Genomic DNA, 16,406 nt, shown 5'->3' on the forward strand with positions numbered 1-16,406 from the left:
GTGAGCTGAACACCTTAATAGACATTTCCTCAAAGAAGACATACAGATGGCCACTAGGCACATGAAAAGATGCCCAACATCACTAATTATTAGAGAAATGCAAATCAAATCTACAAGGTGTAACTTCATGCCAGTCAGAATGGCTATCATTAAAATGTCTGCAAATAACACGTGCTGGAAAGGGTGTGAAGAAAAGGGAATCTTAATATACTGTCAGTGGGAATGTAAATTGGTACAACCACTATGGAAAACAGTATGGAGGTCTCTCAGAAAATTAAAAATCGAATTACCGTATGACCTAGCAAGCCCACTCCAGGCCATATACCAGGACAAAACACTCATCTGAATAGTGCCTGCACCCCTCTGTTCATAGCAGCACTACTCACAACAACCTGAACATGGAAACAGCCTAAATATCCATTGACAGATGAATGGGTAAGGAAGATGTGGTACATATCTATAGTGGAATACTACTTAGCCATAAGAAGAACAAAACACTGCAATTTGCAGCAACATGGATACAACTAGAGATTATCATATTGAGTGAAATAACTCAGAAAAAGAAAGAAAATACCATACGATATTACTTATATGTGAAATCTAAAATACGACACAAATAAATCTATCTTTGAAACAGAAACAGACTCATAGACATAGAGATCAGACTTGTGGTTGCCAGCAGGGAGGAGGAGAAGAGGGATGGACTAGGAATTTGGAGTTGGCTGCTACTGCTGCTGCTAAGTCACTTCAGTCGTGTCGGACTCTGTGCGACCCCATAGACGGCAGCCCACCAGGTTTCCCCGTCCCTGGGATTCTCCAGGCAGGAACACTGGAATGGGTTGCCATTTCCTCTTCCAATGCATGAAAGTGAAAAGTGAAAGTGCAGTCGCTCAGTGGTGTCTGACTCTTCGAGCCCATGGACTGCAGCCTACCAGGCTCCTCCGCCCATGGGATTTTCCAGGCAAGAGTACTGGAGTGGGGTGCCATTGCCTTCTCCGTTGGAGTTGGCAGATGTAAACTATTACATTTAGAATCGATAAGCAACAGGATCCTACTGTATTGCACAAGGAACTACATCTAATATCCTGGGATGAATCACAATGGAAAACAATGTTGAAAAAAAAAGAACATATATACGTGTAAAACCGAGTCACTTTGCTATACAGCAGAGATTGGCACAAATTGTAAATCAACTACGCTTCAATTTAAAAAAAGGAGAGAAAAAATTCTCCAAATTTCTCCTTTTTAAAAATTAAACATTAAGTAAAGGTGTCTCCTGTCCTCTTCATATTCCAAGATTTTCTGCCCAAGGACTCAGTTAGTCCCCTACTCATAGCTCAGGTGATAAAGAATCTGCCTGCAATGCAAGAGACCCGGATTTGATTCCTAAGTCGGGAAGATCCCCTGGAGAAGGAAATGGCAACCCACTCCAGTATTCTTGCCTGGAGAATCCTATGGACAGAGGAACCTCGTGTGCTACAGTCCATGGGGTCTCAAGAGTCAGACCCGACTGAGTGACCTTCATTCATTGTTCTTTATAACTCACACTTTTAGATGCCTTTTAATACAAACCTAACTCAATACAAACCTAACTCAATACACACCTAACTCAGCAGTGGCCACAGGACCGGAAAAGGTCAGTTTTCATTCCAATCCCAAAGAAAGGCAATGCCAAAGAATGCTCAAACGACCACACCATTGCACTCATCTCACATGCTAGTAAAATAATGCTCAAAATTCTCCAAGCCAGGCTTCAGCAATATGTGAACCGTGAACTTTCTGATGTTCAAGCTGGTTTTAGAAAAGGCAGAGGAACCAGAGATCAAATTGTCAACATCCACTGGATCGTGGAAAAAGCAAGAGAGTTCCAGAAAAACATCTATTTCTGCTTTATTGACTATGCCAAAGCCTTTGACTGTGTGGATCACAATAAACTGTTAGGAATTCTGAAAGAGATGGGAATACCAGACCACCTGACCTGCCTCTTGAGAAATCTGTATGCAGGTCAGGAAGCAACAGTTAGAACTGGACATGGAACAACAGACTGGTTCCAAATAGGAAAAGGAGTACGTCAAGGCTGTATATTGTCAACCTGCTTATTTAACTTATATGCAAAGTACATCATGAGAAACACTGGACTGGAAGAAACACAAGCTGGACTCAATATTGCCAGGAGAAATATCAATAACCTCAGATATGCAGATGACACCACCCTTATGGCAGGAAGTGAAGAGGAACTCAAAAGCTTCTTGATGAAAGTGAAAGAGGAGAGTGAAAAAGTTGGCTTAAAGCTCAACATTCAGAAAACGAAGATCATGGCATCTGGTCCCATCACTTCATGGGAAATAGATGGGGAAACAGTGGAAACAGTGTCAGACTTTATTTTTCTGGGCTCCAAAATCACTGCAGATAGTGACTGCAGCCATGAAATTAAAAGATGCTTACTTCTTGGAAGGAAAGTTATGAGCAACCTAGATAGCATATTCAAAAGCAGAGACATTACTTTGCCAACAAAGGTCCGTCTAGTCAAGGCTATGGTTTTTCCTGTGGTCATGTATGGATGTGAGAGTTGGACTGTGAAGAAGGCTGAGCGTCGAAGAATTGATGCTTTTGAACTGTGGTATTGGAGAAGACTCTTGAGAGTCCCTGGGACTGCAAGGAGATCCAACCAGTCCATTCTGAAGGAGATCAGCCCTGGGATTTCTTTGGAGGGAATGACGCTAAAGCTGAAACTCCAGTATTTTGGCCACCTCATGTGAAGAGCTGACTCATTGGAAAAGACTCTGATGCTGGGAGGGATTGGGGGCAAGAGGAGAAGGGGACAACAGAAGATGAGATGGCTGGATGGCATCACTGTCTCGATGGACGTGAGTCTGAGTGAACTTGGGGAGTTGGTGATGGACAGGGAGGCCTGGCGTGCTGCTATTCATGGGGTCCAAAGAGTCGGACACGACTGAGCGACTGAACTGAACTGAACTGAACTTTTATGATATTTGATAGAGAGCTATTTTTTCTTCCAACATATAATTAATAGTTCATAACTAATTTTAAGACAATCCATCATTTCCCTAAAATTAAAAATGCCTTAATTATATTTTTATATTAACATATGCTTGGAGGATTTGTGTTTTATTCGTGTCTCAGTATTCTTACTCCATTATCATGTTATGTCAGTAACTTTGCAATAAGGGTTAAGAGCTGCTATGCCAAATTAGTTATTTAAAATCATTATTTTAATAAACATTTTAAAATTATTTTATATTTACTTCTTATATCAATTGAAAGTAAATATAACTAGCTCAGCCTCAATCTTTACAACATGGAACAGAAAAATAAAATGTTACCTTAAGTCTCATTGGAATTAGTCTATTTATACACATGAGTTTAAGAAGAGTTTGCATGTTTATGACATTGAGCTTTACCTTCACGAATATGATATGTCTCTCCATTTATCCAGGTTTAATTTTATTCCCTTTAGTAAAACCTTATACTCCTTCTTCTTACTGTTCTTATATTTAATAAAACTTATTAGTTACATAACTCTTTAGTTACTCTTTTGCATTTTATTGCTTAAATCTTTCATGCATTTTGAAAAACAAACAATTCCTAAAGCTCCTGATAATTCTGCTCATGGTCTTGGAATAAGGAAAATCACAGGACAAGTTTTCAGAAAGGAACTGAGGGGACATCATTCATGACTACAATAGATGCAAAGGGTATATGACAGCCCTAAGTACTAACAACTTAGAATTCTCAGTTTTGGGGAGGAGCCAAGATGGCGGAGGAGTAGGACGGGGAGAACACTTTCTCCCCCACAAACTCATCAAAAGAGCATTTAAACATCGAGTAAATTCCACAAAACAACTTCTGAATGCCGGCAGAGGACATCAGGCACCCAGAAAAACAACCCAACTCTTCGAAAGGAGGTAGGAAAAAATATAAAAGACAAAAAAAGAGCAAAAGAGGGAGGGACGGAGTTCTGTCCCAGGAAGGGAGTCTTAAAAAGAGAGAAGTTTCCAAACACCAGGAAACCTTCTCACTGCCGAATCTGTGCCGAGCTTTGGAAGCACAGAGGGCAACATAACAGGGAGAAAAAATAAATAAACAATTAAAACTCGCAGATTTCGAGCCCTACGGTAACTCCCCCAGCGGAGAAGCAACGCAGACGCCTGCACACGCCATTGGCAAGCGGGGGTTGGGCAGGGAGGCACGGCGCGGGCTGCATCGCTTAGAATAAGAATCTGGCCTGAATACCCTGAGTGCTATCTGAGCGAAATAATTTGGGCTAGCAAACCAGACTGTGGGATATCTACCTCGCGAAAAGCCAGCCCTAACCTAAGAAACCAGGCCCGCGCACGGAACAAAGGACTGAACAGAGATAGCCGGCTGCAGACCTTCCCCCTCCGGTGACAGGCAGCTAGAGCCGGAAGGGGGAAATCGCAGCCCCAGAGAGACATTATCTATAAAACTGTAAGCAGGCTTCTTTGCTAACTAAAACTTCTTGGGGGTCTGGACGGTAAACATCTGCCTGAGAAGGTGCGCTGGTTTTACACCCAGATAACCGAGTGGCGGGGAGGCGATAAGTCACAGCATTGGCCCTCGCCAAACACCTCATCACCTGAGCTGCTTGGACCTGGGAAGAGCACAAAACGCAGGCCCAACTGAAGGACCTGGAAGGTACATGCAGCCCAGGGCCGGCCTCGGATTGTTCCCGGCGGAACAACCTAGAGCCCGAGCAGTGTGGACAGGGAGGCTACTTAGCGGAGGCAGACCCAGTGTGGCTGAGGCACTGCGAGCGCACACCAGTGTTATTTGTTTGCAGCATCCCTCCCTCCCTCCCCACAGCGCGACTGAACAAGTGAGCCTGAAAAAAAAAAAAAAAAAAAGTTGCCTCCACCGTCCCCTTTGTGTCAGGGCGGACCCTTTGTGTCAGGGCAGAAACCAGACACTGAAGAGACCAGCAAACAGAAGAAGCTTTAACAGAGGGAAACACCTTGGAAGCTACAGGCAATAGATTAAAACCCCGTGGTTACTCCGGACTACATAGGAAGGGGCCTATAGATCTTGAGAAATATAAGTCGGACCAAGGAACTAGCCAAAAATGAACTGAACCCACAATACTCAAAACAAAAACAGAGAAAGTCCTAGATATATATTTACTATTTTTATGATCATTCTTTCTTTCTTTTCTTTTTTTTTAATTAAAAAAAATTTTTAAGTCCTCTATTGTTCCTTCAATTTTCAATTTTATAACCTATTACTTTGCAAAAAAAAAAAAAACCTATTTTTTTCTTCTTCAGCAATCTTCATATATATGTATTTTATAATTTTTTGACCTTGTTTTGTTTTTTGTTTGTTGGTTTGTTTGTTTTCTTCTTTTCTTTAACATTGTATTTTTGAAATTCCAAACTCTACTCCAGATTTTTAGTTTTAGCTTTTTGGTATATGTTATCAATTTTGTATCTATAGTTTTTTTATAATTTCTGTGACTTTTTTTTCCCCTCTGTTTCTTTCTCTTCTTCTTTTATATAACATTGTATACCTGAAATTCCAAACTCTACTCTAGATTTTTAATTTATGCTTTTTGGCATTTGATATCAATTTTCTACCTGTATTTTCTTTATAATTTTTGCGACATTGTTTTTGTTTGTTTGTTTGTTTTCTCTCTTTATTTTTCTTCTTCCTTTTTTTTAACATTGTATTTTTGAAATTCCAAACTCTCCTCTAGATTTTTAATTTTTGCTTTTTGGTATTAGTTATCAATTTTGTACCTGTATTTTCTTTATAATTTTTGCGACCATGTTTGTTTTTCTTTGTTCTTTTTTTCTCTCTTTCTTTTCCTTCTTCTTTTCTTTAACATCATATTTTTGAAATTCCAAACTCTACTCTAGATTTTTAATTTTTGCTTTTATGTATTTGTTACCAATTTTGTACCTTTAAGAACCCAATCTTCAGGACCCATTTTTCACTAGGGAGCGAGATTACTGGCTTGACTGCTCTCTCTCCCTTTGGACTCTCCTTTTTCTCCACCAGGTCGCCTGTGTCTCCTCCCTAACCCCTCTCTACTCTACCCAACTCTGTGAGTTTCTGTGTGTTCCAGACGGTGGAGAACACTTAGGGAACTGATTACTGGCTGGATCTGTCTCCCCCCTTTTCATTCCCCCCTTTTATCCTTCTGGCCACCTCTGTCTCCTTCCTCCTTCTTCTCTTCTCTGTATAACTCCATGAACATCTCTGAGCGGTCCAGTTGTGAAGTGCACATAAGGAAGTGACTACTGGCTAGCCCACTCTCTCCACTATTGATTCCACCTCATCTCATTTGGGTCACCTCTAACTCCCTCCTCCCTCTTCTCTTCTCCATGTAACACTGTGAACCTCTCTGAGTGACCCTCACAATAGAGAAACTTTTCATCTTTAATGTAGATGTTTTATCAATGGTGCTGTATAGAAGGAGAAGTTTTGAAACTACTGTAAAAATAAGACCGATAACTGGAAGCAGGAGGCTTAAGTCCAAACCCTGACTCCAGGGAACTCCTGACTCCAAGGAACATTAATTGACAGGAGCTCATCAAACGCCTCCATACCAACACTGAAACCAAGCACCACACAAGGGCCAACAAGTTCCAGGACAAGACACACCAAGCAAATTCTCCAGCAACACAGGAACACAGCCCTGAGCTTCAAGATACAGGCTGCCCAAAGTCACCCCAAAACCATAGACATCTCATAACTCATTACTGGACATTTCATTACATTCCAGAGAGAAGAAATACAGCTCTACCCACCAGAACACCGACACAAGCTTCCCTAACCAGGAAACCTTGACAAGCCACCTGTACAAATCCACACACAGTGAGGAAACACCACAATAAAGAGAACTCCACAAACTGCCAGAATACAGAAAGGACACCCCAAAATCAGCAATTTAAACAAGATGAAGAGACATAGGAATACCCAGCAGATAAAGGAACAGGATAAATGCCCACCAAACCAAACAAAAGAGGAAGAGATAGGGAATCTACCTGATAAAGAATTCCGAATAATGATAGTGAAATTGATCCAAAATCTTGAAATTAAAATGGAATCACAGATAAATATCCTGGAGACAAGGATTGAGAAGATGCAAGAAAGGTTTAACAAGGACCTAGAAGAAATAAAAAAGAGTCAATATATAATGAATAATGCAATAAGTGAAATTAAAAACACTCTGGAGGCAACAAATAGTAGAATAACAGAGGCAGAAGATAGGATTAGTGAATTAGAAGATAGAATGGTAGAAATAAATGAATCAGAGAGGATAAAAGAAAAACGAATTAAAAGAAATGAGGACAATCTCAGAGACCTCCAGGACAATATTAAACGCTACAACATTCGAATCATAGGGGTGCAAGAAGAAGACAAAAAGAAAGACCATGAGAAAATACTTGAGGAGATAATAGTTGAAAATTTCCCTAAAATGGGGAAGGAAATAATCACCCAAGTCCAAGAAACCCAGAGAGTCCCAAACAGGATAAACCCAAGGTGAAACACCCCAAGACACATATTAATCAAATTAACAAAGATCAAACACAAAGAACAAATATTAAAAGCAGCAAGGGAAAAACAACAAATAACACACAAGGGAATTCCTATAAGGATAACAGCTGATCTTTCAATAGAAACTCATCAAGCCAGGAGGGAATGGCAAGACATACTTAAAATGATGAAAGAAAATAACCTACAGCCCAGATTATTGTACCCAGCAAGGATCTCATTCAAGTATGAAGGAGAAATCAAAAGCTTTTCAGACAAGCAAAAGCTGAGAGAATTCTGCACCACCAAACCAGCTCTCCAACAAATACTAAAGGATATTCTCTAGACAGGAAACACAAAAACGGTGTATAAATTCGAACCCAAAACAATAAAGTAAATGGCAACGGGATCATACTTATCAGTAATTACCTGAAACGTAAACGCGTTGAATGCCCCAACCAAAAGACAAAGACTGGCTGAATGGATACAAAAACAAGACCCCTACATATGTTGTCTACAAGAGACCCACCTCAAAACGGGGGACACATACAGACTGAAAGTGAAGGGCTGGAAAAAGATTTTCCATGCAAATAGGGACCAAAAGAAAGCAGGAGTAGCAATACTCATATCAGATAAAATAGACTTTAAAACAAAGGCTGTGAAAAGAGACAAAGAAGGTCACTACATAATGATCAAAGGATCAATCCAAGAAGAAGATATAACAATTATAAATATATATGCACCCAACACGGGAGCACCGCAGTATGTAAGACAAATGCTAACAAGTATGAAAGGAGAAATTAACAATAACACAATAATAGTGGGAGACTTTAATACCCCACTCACACCTATGGATAGATCAACTAAACAGAAAATTAACAAGGAAACACAAACTTTAAACAATACAGTAGACCAGTTAGACCTAATTGATATCTATAGGACATTTCATCCCAAAACAATAAATTTCACCTTTTTCTCAAGCGCACATGGAACCTTCTCCAGGATAGATCACATCCTGGGCCATAAAGCTAGCCTTGGTAAATTCAAAAAAATAGAAAGCATTCCAAGCATCTTTTCTGACCACAATGCAGTAAGATTAGACCTCAATTACAGGAGAAAAACTATTAAAAATTCCAACATATGGAGGCTGAACAACACGCTGCTGAATAACCAACAAATCACAGAAGAAATCAAAAAAGAAATAAAAATTTGCATAGAAACGAATGAAAATGAAAACACAACAACCCAAAACCTGTGGGACACTGTAAAAGCAGTCCTAAGGGGAAAGTTCATAGCAATACAGGCACACCTCAAGAAACAAGAAAAAAGTCAAATAAATAACCTAACTCTACACCTAAAGCAACTAGAAAAGGAAGAAATGAAGAACCCCAGGGTTAGTAGAAGGAAAGAAATCTTAAAAATTAGAGCAGAAATAAATGCAAAAGAAACAAAAGAGACCATAACAAAAATCAACAAAACCAAAAGCTGGTTCTTTGAAAGGATAAATAAAATTGACAAACCATTAGCCAGACTCATCAAGAAACAAAGGGAGAAAAATCAAATCAATAAAATCAGAAACGAAAATGGAGAGATCACAACAGACAACACAGAAATACAAAGGATCATAAGAGACTATTATCAACAATTATATGCCAGTAAAATGGACAACGTGGAAGAAATGGACAAATTCTTAGAAAAGTACAACTTTCCAAAACTCGACCAGGAAGAAATAGGAAATCTTAACAGACCCATCACAAGCACGGAAATTGAAACTGTAATCAAAAATCTTCCATCAAACAAAAGCCCAGGTCCAGACGGCTTCACAGCTGAATTCTACCAAAAATTTAGAGAAGAGCTAACACCTATCCTGCTCAAACTCTTCCAGAAAATTGCAGAGGAAGGTAAACTTCCAAACTCATTCTATGAGGCCACCATCACCCTAATACCAAAACCTGATAAATATCCCACAAAAAAAGGAAACTACAGGCCAATATCACTGATGAACATAGATGCAAAAATCCTTAACAAAATTCTAGCAGTCAGAATCCAACAACACATTAAAAAGATCATACACCATGACCAAGTGGGCTTTATCCCAGGGATGCAAGGATTCTTCAATATCCACAAATCAATCAATGTAATACACCACATTAACAAATTGAAAAATAAAAACCATATGATTATCTCAATAGATGCAGAGAAAGCCTTTGACAAAATTCAACATCCATTTATGATAAAAACTCTCCAGAAAGCAGGAATAGAAGGAACATACCTCAACATAATAAAAGCTATATATGACAAACCCACAGCAAACATTATCCTCAAGGGTGAAAAATTGAAAGCATTTCCTCTAAAGTCAGGAACAAGACAAGGGTGCCCACTTTCACCATTACTATTCAACACAGTTTTGGAAGTTTTGGCCACAGCAATCAGAGCAGAAAAAGAAATAAAAGGAATCCAAATTGGAAAAGAAGAAGTAAAACTCTCACTGTTTGCAGATGACATGATCCTCTACATAGAAAACCCTAAAGACTCCACCAGAAAATTACTAGAACTAATCAATGACTACAGTAAAGTTGCAGGGTATAAAATCAACACACAGAAATCCCTTGCATTCCTATACACTAATAATGAGAAAACAGAAAGAGAAATTAAGGAAACAGTTCCATTCACCAATGCAACGGAAAGAATAAAATACTTAGGAATATATCTACCTAAAGAAACTAAAGACCTATATATAGAAAACTATAAAACACTGATGAAAGAAATCAAAGAGGACACTAATAGATGGAGAAATATACCATGTTCATGGATTGGAAGAATCAATATAGTGAAAATGAGTATACTACCCAAAGCAATTTATAGATTCAATGCAATCCCTATCAAGCTACCAACAGTATTCTTCACAGAGCTAGAACAAATAATTTCACAATTTGTATGGAAATACAAAAAACCTCGAATAGCCAAAGCTATCTTGAGAAAGAAGAATGGAACTGGAGGAATCAACCTACCTGACTTCAGGCTCTACTACAAAGCCACAGTTATCAAGACAGTATGGTACTGGCACAAAGACAGAAATATAGATCAATGGAACAAAATAGAAAGCCCAGAGATAAATCCACGCACATTTGGACACCTTATCTTTGACAAAGGAGGCAAGAATATACAATGGATTAAAGACAATCTCTTTAACAAGTGGTGCTGGGAAATCTGGTCCACCACTTGTAAAAGAATGAAACTAGAACACTTTCTAACACCATACACAAAAATAAACTCAAAATGGATTAAAGATCTAAACGTAAGACCAGAAACTATAAAACTCCTAGAGGAGAACATAGGCAAAACACTCTCTGACATACATCATAGCAGGATCCTCTATGACCCACCTCCCAGAATATTGGAAATAAAAACAAAAATAAACAAATGGGACCTAATTAAACTTAAAAGCTTCTGCACATCAAAGGAAACTATTAGCAAGGTGAAAAGACAGCCTTCAGAATGGGAGAAAATAATAGCAAATGAAGCAACCGACAAACAACTAATCTCAAAAATATACAAGCAACTCCTACAGCTCAACCCCAGAAAAATAAATGACCCAATCAAAAAATGGGCCAAAGAACTAAATAGACATTTCTCCAAAGAAGACATACAGATGGCTAACAAACACATGAAAAGATGCTCAACATCACTCATTATCAGAGAAATGCAAATCAAAACCACTATGAGGTACCATTTCACACCAGTCAGAATGGCTGCGATCCAAAAGTCTACAAATAATAAATGCTGGAGAGGGTGTGGAGAAAAGGGAACCCTCTTACACTGTTGGTGGGAATGCAAACTAGTACAGCCACTATGGAGAACAGTGTGGAGATTCCTTAAAAAACTGGAAATAGAACTGCCTTATGATCCAGCAATCCCACTGCTGGGCATACACACTGAGGAAACCAGAAGGAAAAGAGATACATGTACCCCAGTGTTCATCGCAGCACTGTTTATAATAGCCAGGACATGGAAGCAACCTAGATGTCCATCAGCAGATGAATGGATAAGAAAGCTGTGGTACATATACACAATGGAGTGTTACTCAGCCATTAAAAAGAATACATTTGAATCAGTCCTAATGAGATGGATGAAACTGGAGCCTATTATACAGAGTGAAGTAAGCCAGAAAGAAAAACACCAATACAGTATACTAATGCATATATATGGAATTTAGAAAGATGGTAACAATAATTCTGTGTACCAGACAGCAAAAGAGACACTGATGTATAGAACAGTCTTATGGACTCTGTGGGAGAGGGAGAGGGTGGGAAGATTTGGGAAAATGGCATTGAAACATGTAAAATATCATGTATGAAACGAGATGCCAGTCCAGGTTCGATGCACGATACTGGATGCTTGGGGCTAGTGCACTGGGACGACCCAGAGGGATGGTATGGGGAGGGAGGAGGGAGGAGGGAGGAGGGTTCAGGATGGGGAACACATGTATACCTGTGGCGGATTCATTTTGATATTTGGCAAAACTAATACAATTATGTAAAGTTTAAAAATAAAATTAAAAAAAAAAGAATTCTCAGTTTTTTCTGTGGACATTCTGTGGATCATGAGATCTTATTTCCCCAACCAGAGATTGAACCCAGTAAAAGCAGTAAAAGTGCAGAGTCCTAACCACTGTACTGCCAGGAAATTCCCATGAACTCTCAGTTTAAAAAAAAAAGTCTATCTAAATATAATTGGCATCTGAATCTTTCATCTCTCCTCATTGTGTTGGGACTGTGAGCTGAGCTCCTGTGAATGGACAGTTGCCCAACATGACCTCCTCTTACTTTCATCCTTGGGGCAGAGGAACTGATTGCTCACGGGACTGAGACCATGAACAAGTGCATCTGGAGTAGACATGGAGGCAGTAAGAGCCTGTCCTGTCTGGTACTCGCAGATGGGCAGCTCATCTGTGCTCAGAGGAGTACTCAGCTGCTCCTGCCAATTTCTTTCCCCCTGCCCCAAAATGAGTGGCTTGAAATTACAGAATAGCCACAAAGAGACTTCTTTTGACTATCAGAGAAATGGATATTGTTTTCAAGTGTTAGTTGAATGAAAGTATTATTTCAAAGGAAAGAGAATTCTGCAAATTTCTTCCTTTATCCTGCTGCTGCTAAGTCGCTCCAGTCGTGTCCGACTCTGTGCAGCCCCACAGATGGCAGCCCAACAGGCTTCCCGTCCCTGGGATTCTCCAAGCAAGAACACTGGAGTGGTTGCAACTTCCTTCTCCAATGCATGAAAGTGAAAAGTGAAAATGAAGTCGCTCAGTCATGTCCGACTCTTAGCAACCTCATGGACTGCAGCCTACCAGGCTCCCCCATCCATGGGATTTTCCAGGCAAGAGTACTGGAGTGGGGTGCCATTGCCTTCATCCTAGGAAAAATAATATTAAATAAGTCATCATAGGACTTATTTTCTCATTTCCCTTTACCTTGGTAAAGAATTGTGCTGCCCAATGAATGGAGAGTTTGTTCACATTTCTCAGGTATACACGTGTGATGGCTGATGGGGTATTTGCATTTTCAGTTACTGAAGGTTTTCCTCCTTTTAGCAATACATTCCCAAATCGCTAAACAGCCCTGGTGTTTGTGAAGAGAGAATTGCCTTTCAACTGATGCAAACTCTGAGCAGTTTCAACAGAACTGAACACCTGGAAATAAAAAAAAAAGTCTTGATTCTTTGAATACCATTCCTGGAAATTTAGAAACCCAGGTGGGTAACCAGCTGGTGTCAGTGGTGTGTTCTTTCCTGTTTTTATCCTTTTCATCTTCATCAATGTTTTCAGTGATTACTACTCCTTGGCAAGCAGATATTTGGGTCCATTTATCTGAGGAAAGTGGCTTCCCCAGTGGATCCCTGAGTCAGGAAGATTCCCTGGAGAAGGAAATGGCAACCCACTCCAGTATTCTTCCCTGGGAAATCCCATGGCAGGCTACAGTCCAAGGGGTTGCAAAGGAGTCAAACACATCCTAGTGACTGAATAATAACAACTAATCTGAGGAAAACTTATAAAACATTGGATGCTGTGAAACCTATATCCAAGGACTTCCAAAAGAATTCAGATCAAACCGCCAGTATGAAGTTTTTTGACTTCTAGTCACTTTATAAAGGTAGAAAAAGGCTGGGTTATTGTAGGAGCTTTTACCATTGTGACAGCTCAGGCTGGAGGAAGATATTTGGAGAAGGAGCTAACATCATAGTAACTCCTCCTGGTAAGTATCATTTTTCTATTCTTACTGTAGTCATAAAATACTGAGAGATGCTTTGTAGAAACAACCTGGGCTCTCCCTGATGTGGCTGCCACATTCTTGGTCTCAGCATCTAAACAGTAGTTTTACAGCTATTGGTCACAGTATATGGAAACTAAATCACCTTGTAAATGGTTTATTCTTGTCCCTGCTTGTAAGCAGTTGAAATTTGTGTTCTAGAAAACACACACAAAATAGACTCAGGCTAGATAGTAAAGTATTCTGAACATGTCTGTCTTATTGCTTCGTTTATCTTTCTATATTCCAACATAAATAGCATATTATGACATCACATTGGTATAAGTTATTAGTTCAAGTTCCTTTCCTTATAGGCAGTCTATTAAGTGAGAAACATTTTTCTTACTATATCTTCTCTATATTTTGAGATAAAATACTGTGCTCCTGAATCTCCTGCAAAACCAATATTCCTGATTTTCATCTCATCCCTAAGAGCAGTGGAAGGAAATTCTTACAGTAAATGATTATACAACATTGATAAATCTCACTTCTTATTGCTCTAGCTTCTTAGAAGGAGGCTGAGATTATTTGAAATTTAAACTCTCTCATCTGTTGTGAGAGATGGTCCTTGTCTGGACATGGACCAGTTTGTGAGCTCAATGAGCCATTTCAGCTCCAAAGTTCATGAAAGTGTCTTCATGGCTGGGCATTCTCTTTTGCTCTTTCATTCTCTCAGCAAATATTTATTGAGGACAGTTTCTGTGCTGGGAGCTGCAGACAGAAGGGCGAACAAGACACAGAACAAGTCTCAACACCAAACAGCTTCTATTCTAGTGGAAAAGCATTCTAGATTCTGGCTTAACTGAGACCTGTCTTCTATGGTCCATGGCTGCAGAAGTAGGATGTCTTGGATTGTTGAGCTTGGTGTAATAGTTATTGCTTATAAAAAACGTATCTTTTGTTTGGTGGAAGATTTTGATGAAATGGCCTCAAACCATGCCATTAAAGAGAATTTTAATATTAGTTAATATTTACTGAAGGATAGACACCATGATCGGAGAAGGCAATGGCACCCCACTCCAGTACTCTTGCCTGGAAAATCCATAGATGGAGGAGCCTGGTAGGCTGCAGTCCATGGAGTCTAGAAGAGTCGGACATGACTGAGCGACTTCACTTTCACTTTCCACTTTCATGCATTGGAGAAAGAAATGGCAACCCACTCCAGTGTTCTTGCCTGAGAATTCCAGGGACGGGGGAGCCTGGTGGGCTCCCATCTATGGGGTCTCACAGAGTTGGACACGACTGGAGTGACTTAGCAGTGAACACCATGATACGTAGTTTCAATGCCTTATACTTTCCTCACCAGTAATCCTTTCATTCCCATTTTATAGATAAAGAAACTGAGGTTTAGAGAAGTTTAGTTACTTGCCTAAAGTCACATGACTAGCTACTGTGGCAAAGTTTGGGATCCAGTAGAGACTTGTCAAAATAAGAGGACTGGATCATTATGTGATATTTGAAACATTAAGTCATGTCTTTATATCCTGAATATTTACCCTTCTGTAGCCTGACCTGGATTCTGTAACTAACTATTAGTAATAGCTCATACTTTGTATTGCTGGTCACATATGACAGCAATGCTCTTGATTTTAATCATAGCACTGAAATGATGTCTCTTTCCCTCACAAAGATCATGGAAGTCACATGAATGTGCATTTATTAAACATTCAGAATATGTGTCAGTTCTATCTCAATCCAAAAGAAGTGAATTAAAAATAAGAAATAATACAGCAAGAAAAAAATGTAGTGGAATAGATACCCTATATTAACCGACTAAAATAAGCACACCAAATTTTCAAATATGTTTTCCCACCACAAAATTAAAAAAAAGAACTTCCATGTGGAAGTCTTTAGTAGGAAAATGAAGTAAAAAGGGGACATTGCCTTCAATATCCAGTTTTAAAATGGAGGAAATGGTCTTCAAACAAATATGTTTATGCTCCCAATGCATCAATGCAATGGGCACCAAAATGTAATGTCATTCATGAATGGTGACCCTCAGCTGATAGGATGAGGCAATCCAACTTAACAAAGGAGAATTTGAGTACCAGGCATCCTGCCATTTTTGTAGTCATTTGTCATAAGGCCCATACCTGGAGCTGCAAGCTGAACTTTGGGCATGAACTGGATAGATTTTTTGAAGCTGAAATTTCTGGTAAAATCTTGAGATACCCATCGATTGTGCTGTTTTGGGGGAAAAAGCCATTTGTTGTGGACAGCAGAAGTGACGTTCCATATACTGGCTGCATACATTAGGCTTTAGCCAATGTTCCTTTGATTTTGTTCACCCTGGAAATGCAGCAAATACGACAGAACAAATGACTGCCTATTAACTGGGTGTGTGAAAAGCTGTGATACAGGCTTGGAGAATCCCAGACATATCAAAACACAGAGGAATGCAAACAAGTCATCAGTTGCTATGGATCTACTTGTAAACCCCAGATACTGAATTCCCATCAGATAGGCAAGATTTGCTCCCATGATATTAAAATGTCATGTTGGACCACACAATTATCACAAATAAAAATACTAATAATAATATCAATGATAATATAGTAATATTTACAACCTCTTACCTCTATATAATTT

At 39.3% G+C, this 16,406-nt stretch overlaps 1 gene segment (V, D, J or C); it reads left to right on the forward strand.

Annotated features, from left to right (window-relative positions):
• LOC113891509 overlaps positions 1 to 16,406 on the forward strand; it is a 32,438-nt gene that overhangs the window by 3,581 nt on the left and 12,451 nt on the right. Inside the window, 1 exon segment of the C gene segment in view lies at positions 13,713 to 13,763. Within this exon segment, the coding sequence occupies positions 13,713 to 13,763 (51 nt within the window).

This window comes from Bos indicus x Bos taurus, chromosome 4 (assembly GCF_003369695.1).
Source record: "Bos indicus x Bos taurus breed Angus x Brahman F1 hybrid chromosome 4, Bos_hybrid_MaternalHap_v2.0, whole genome shotgun sequence".
Lineage (NCBI taxonomy): Eukaryota > Metazoa > Chordata > Mammalia > Artiodactyla > Bovidae > Bos > Bos indicus x Bos taurus.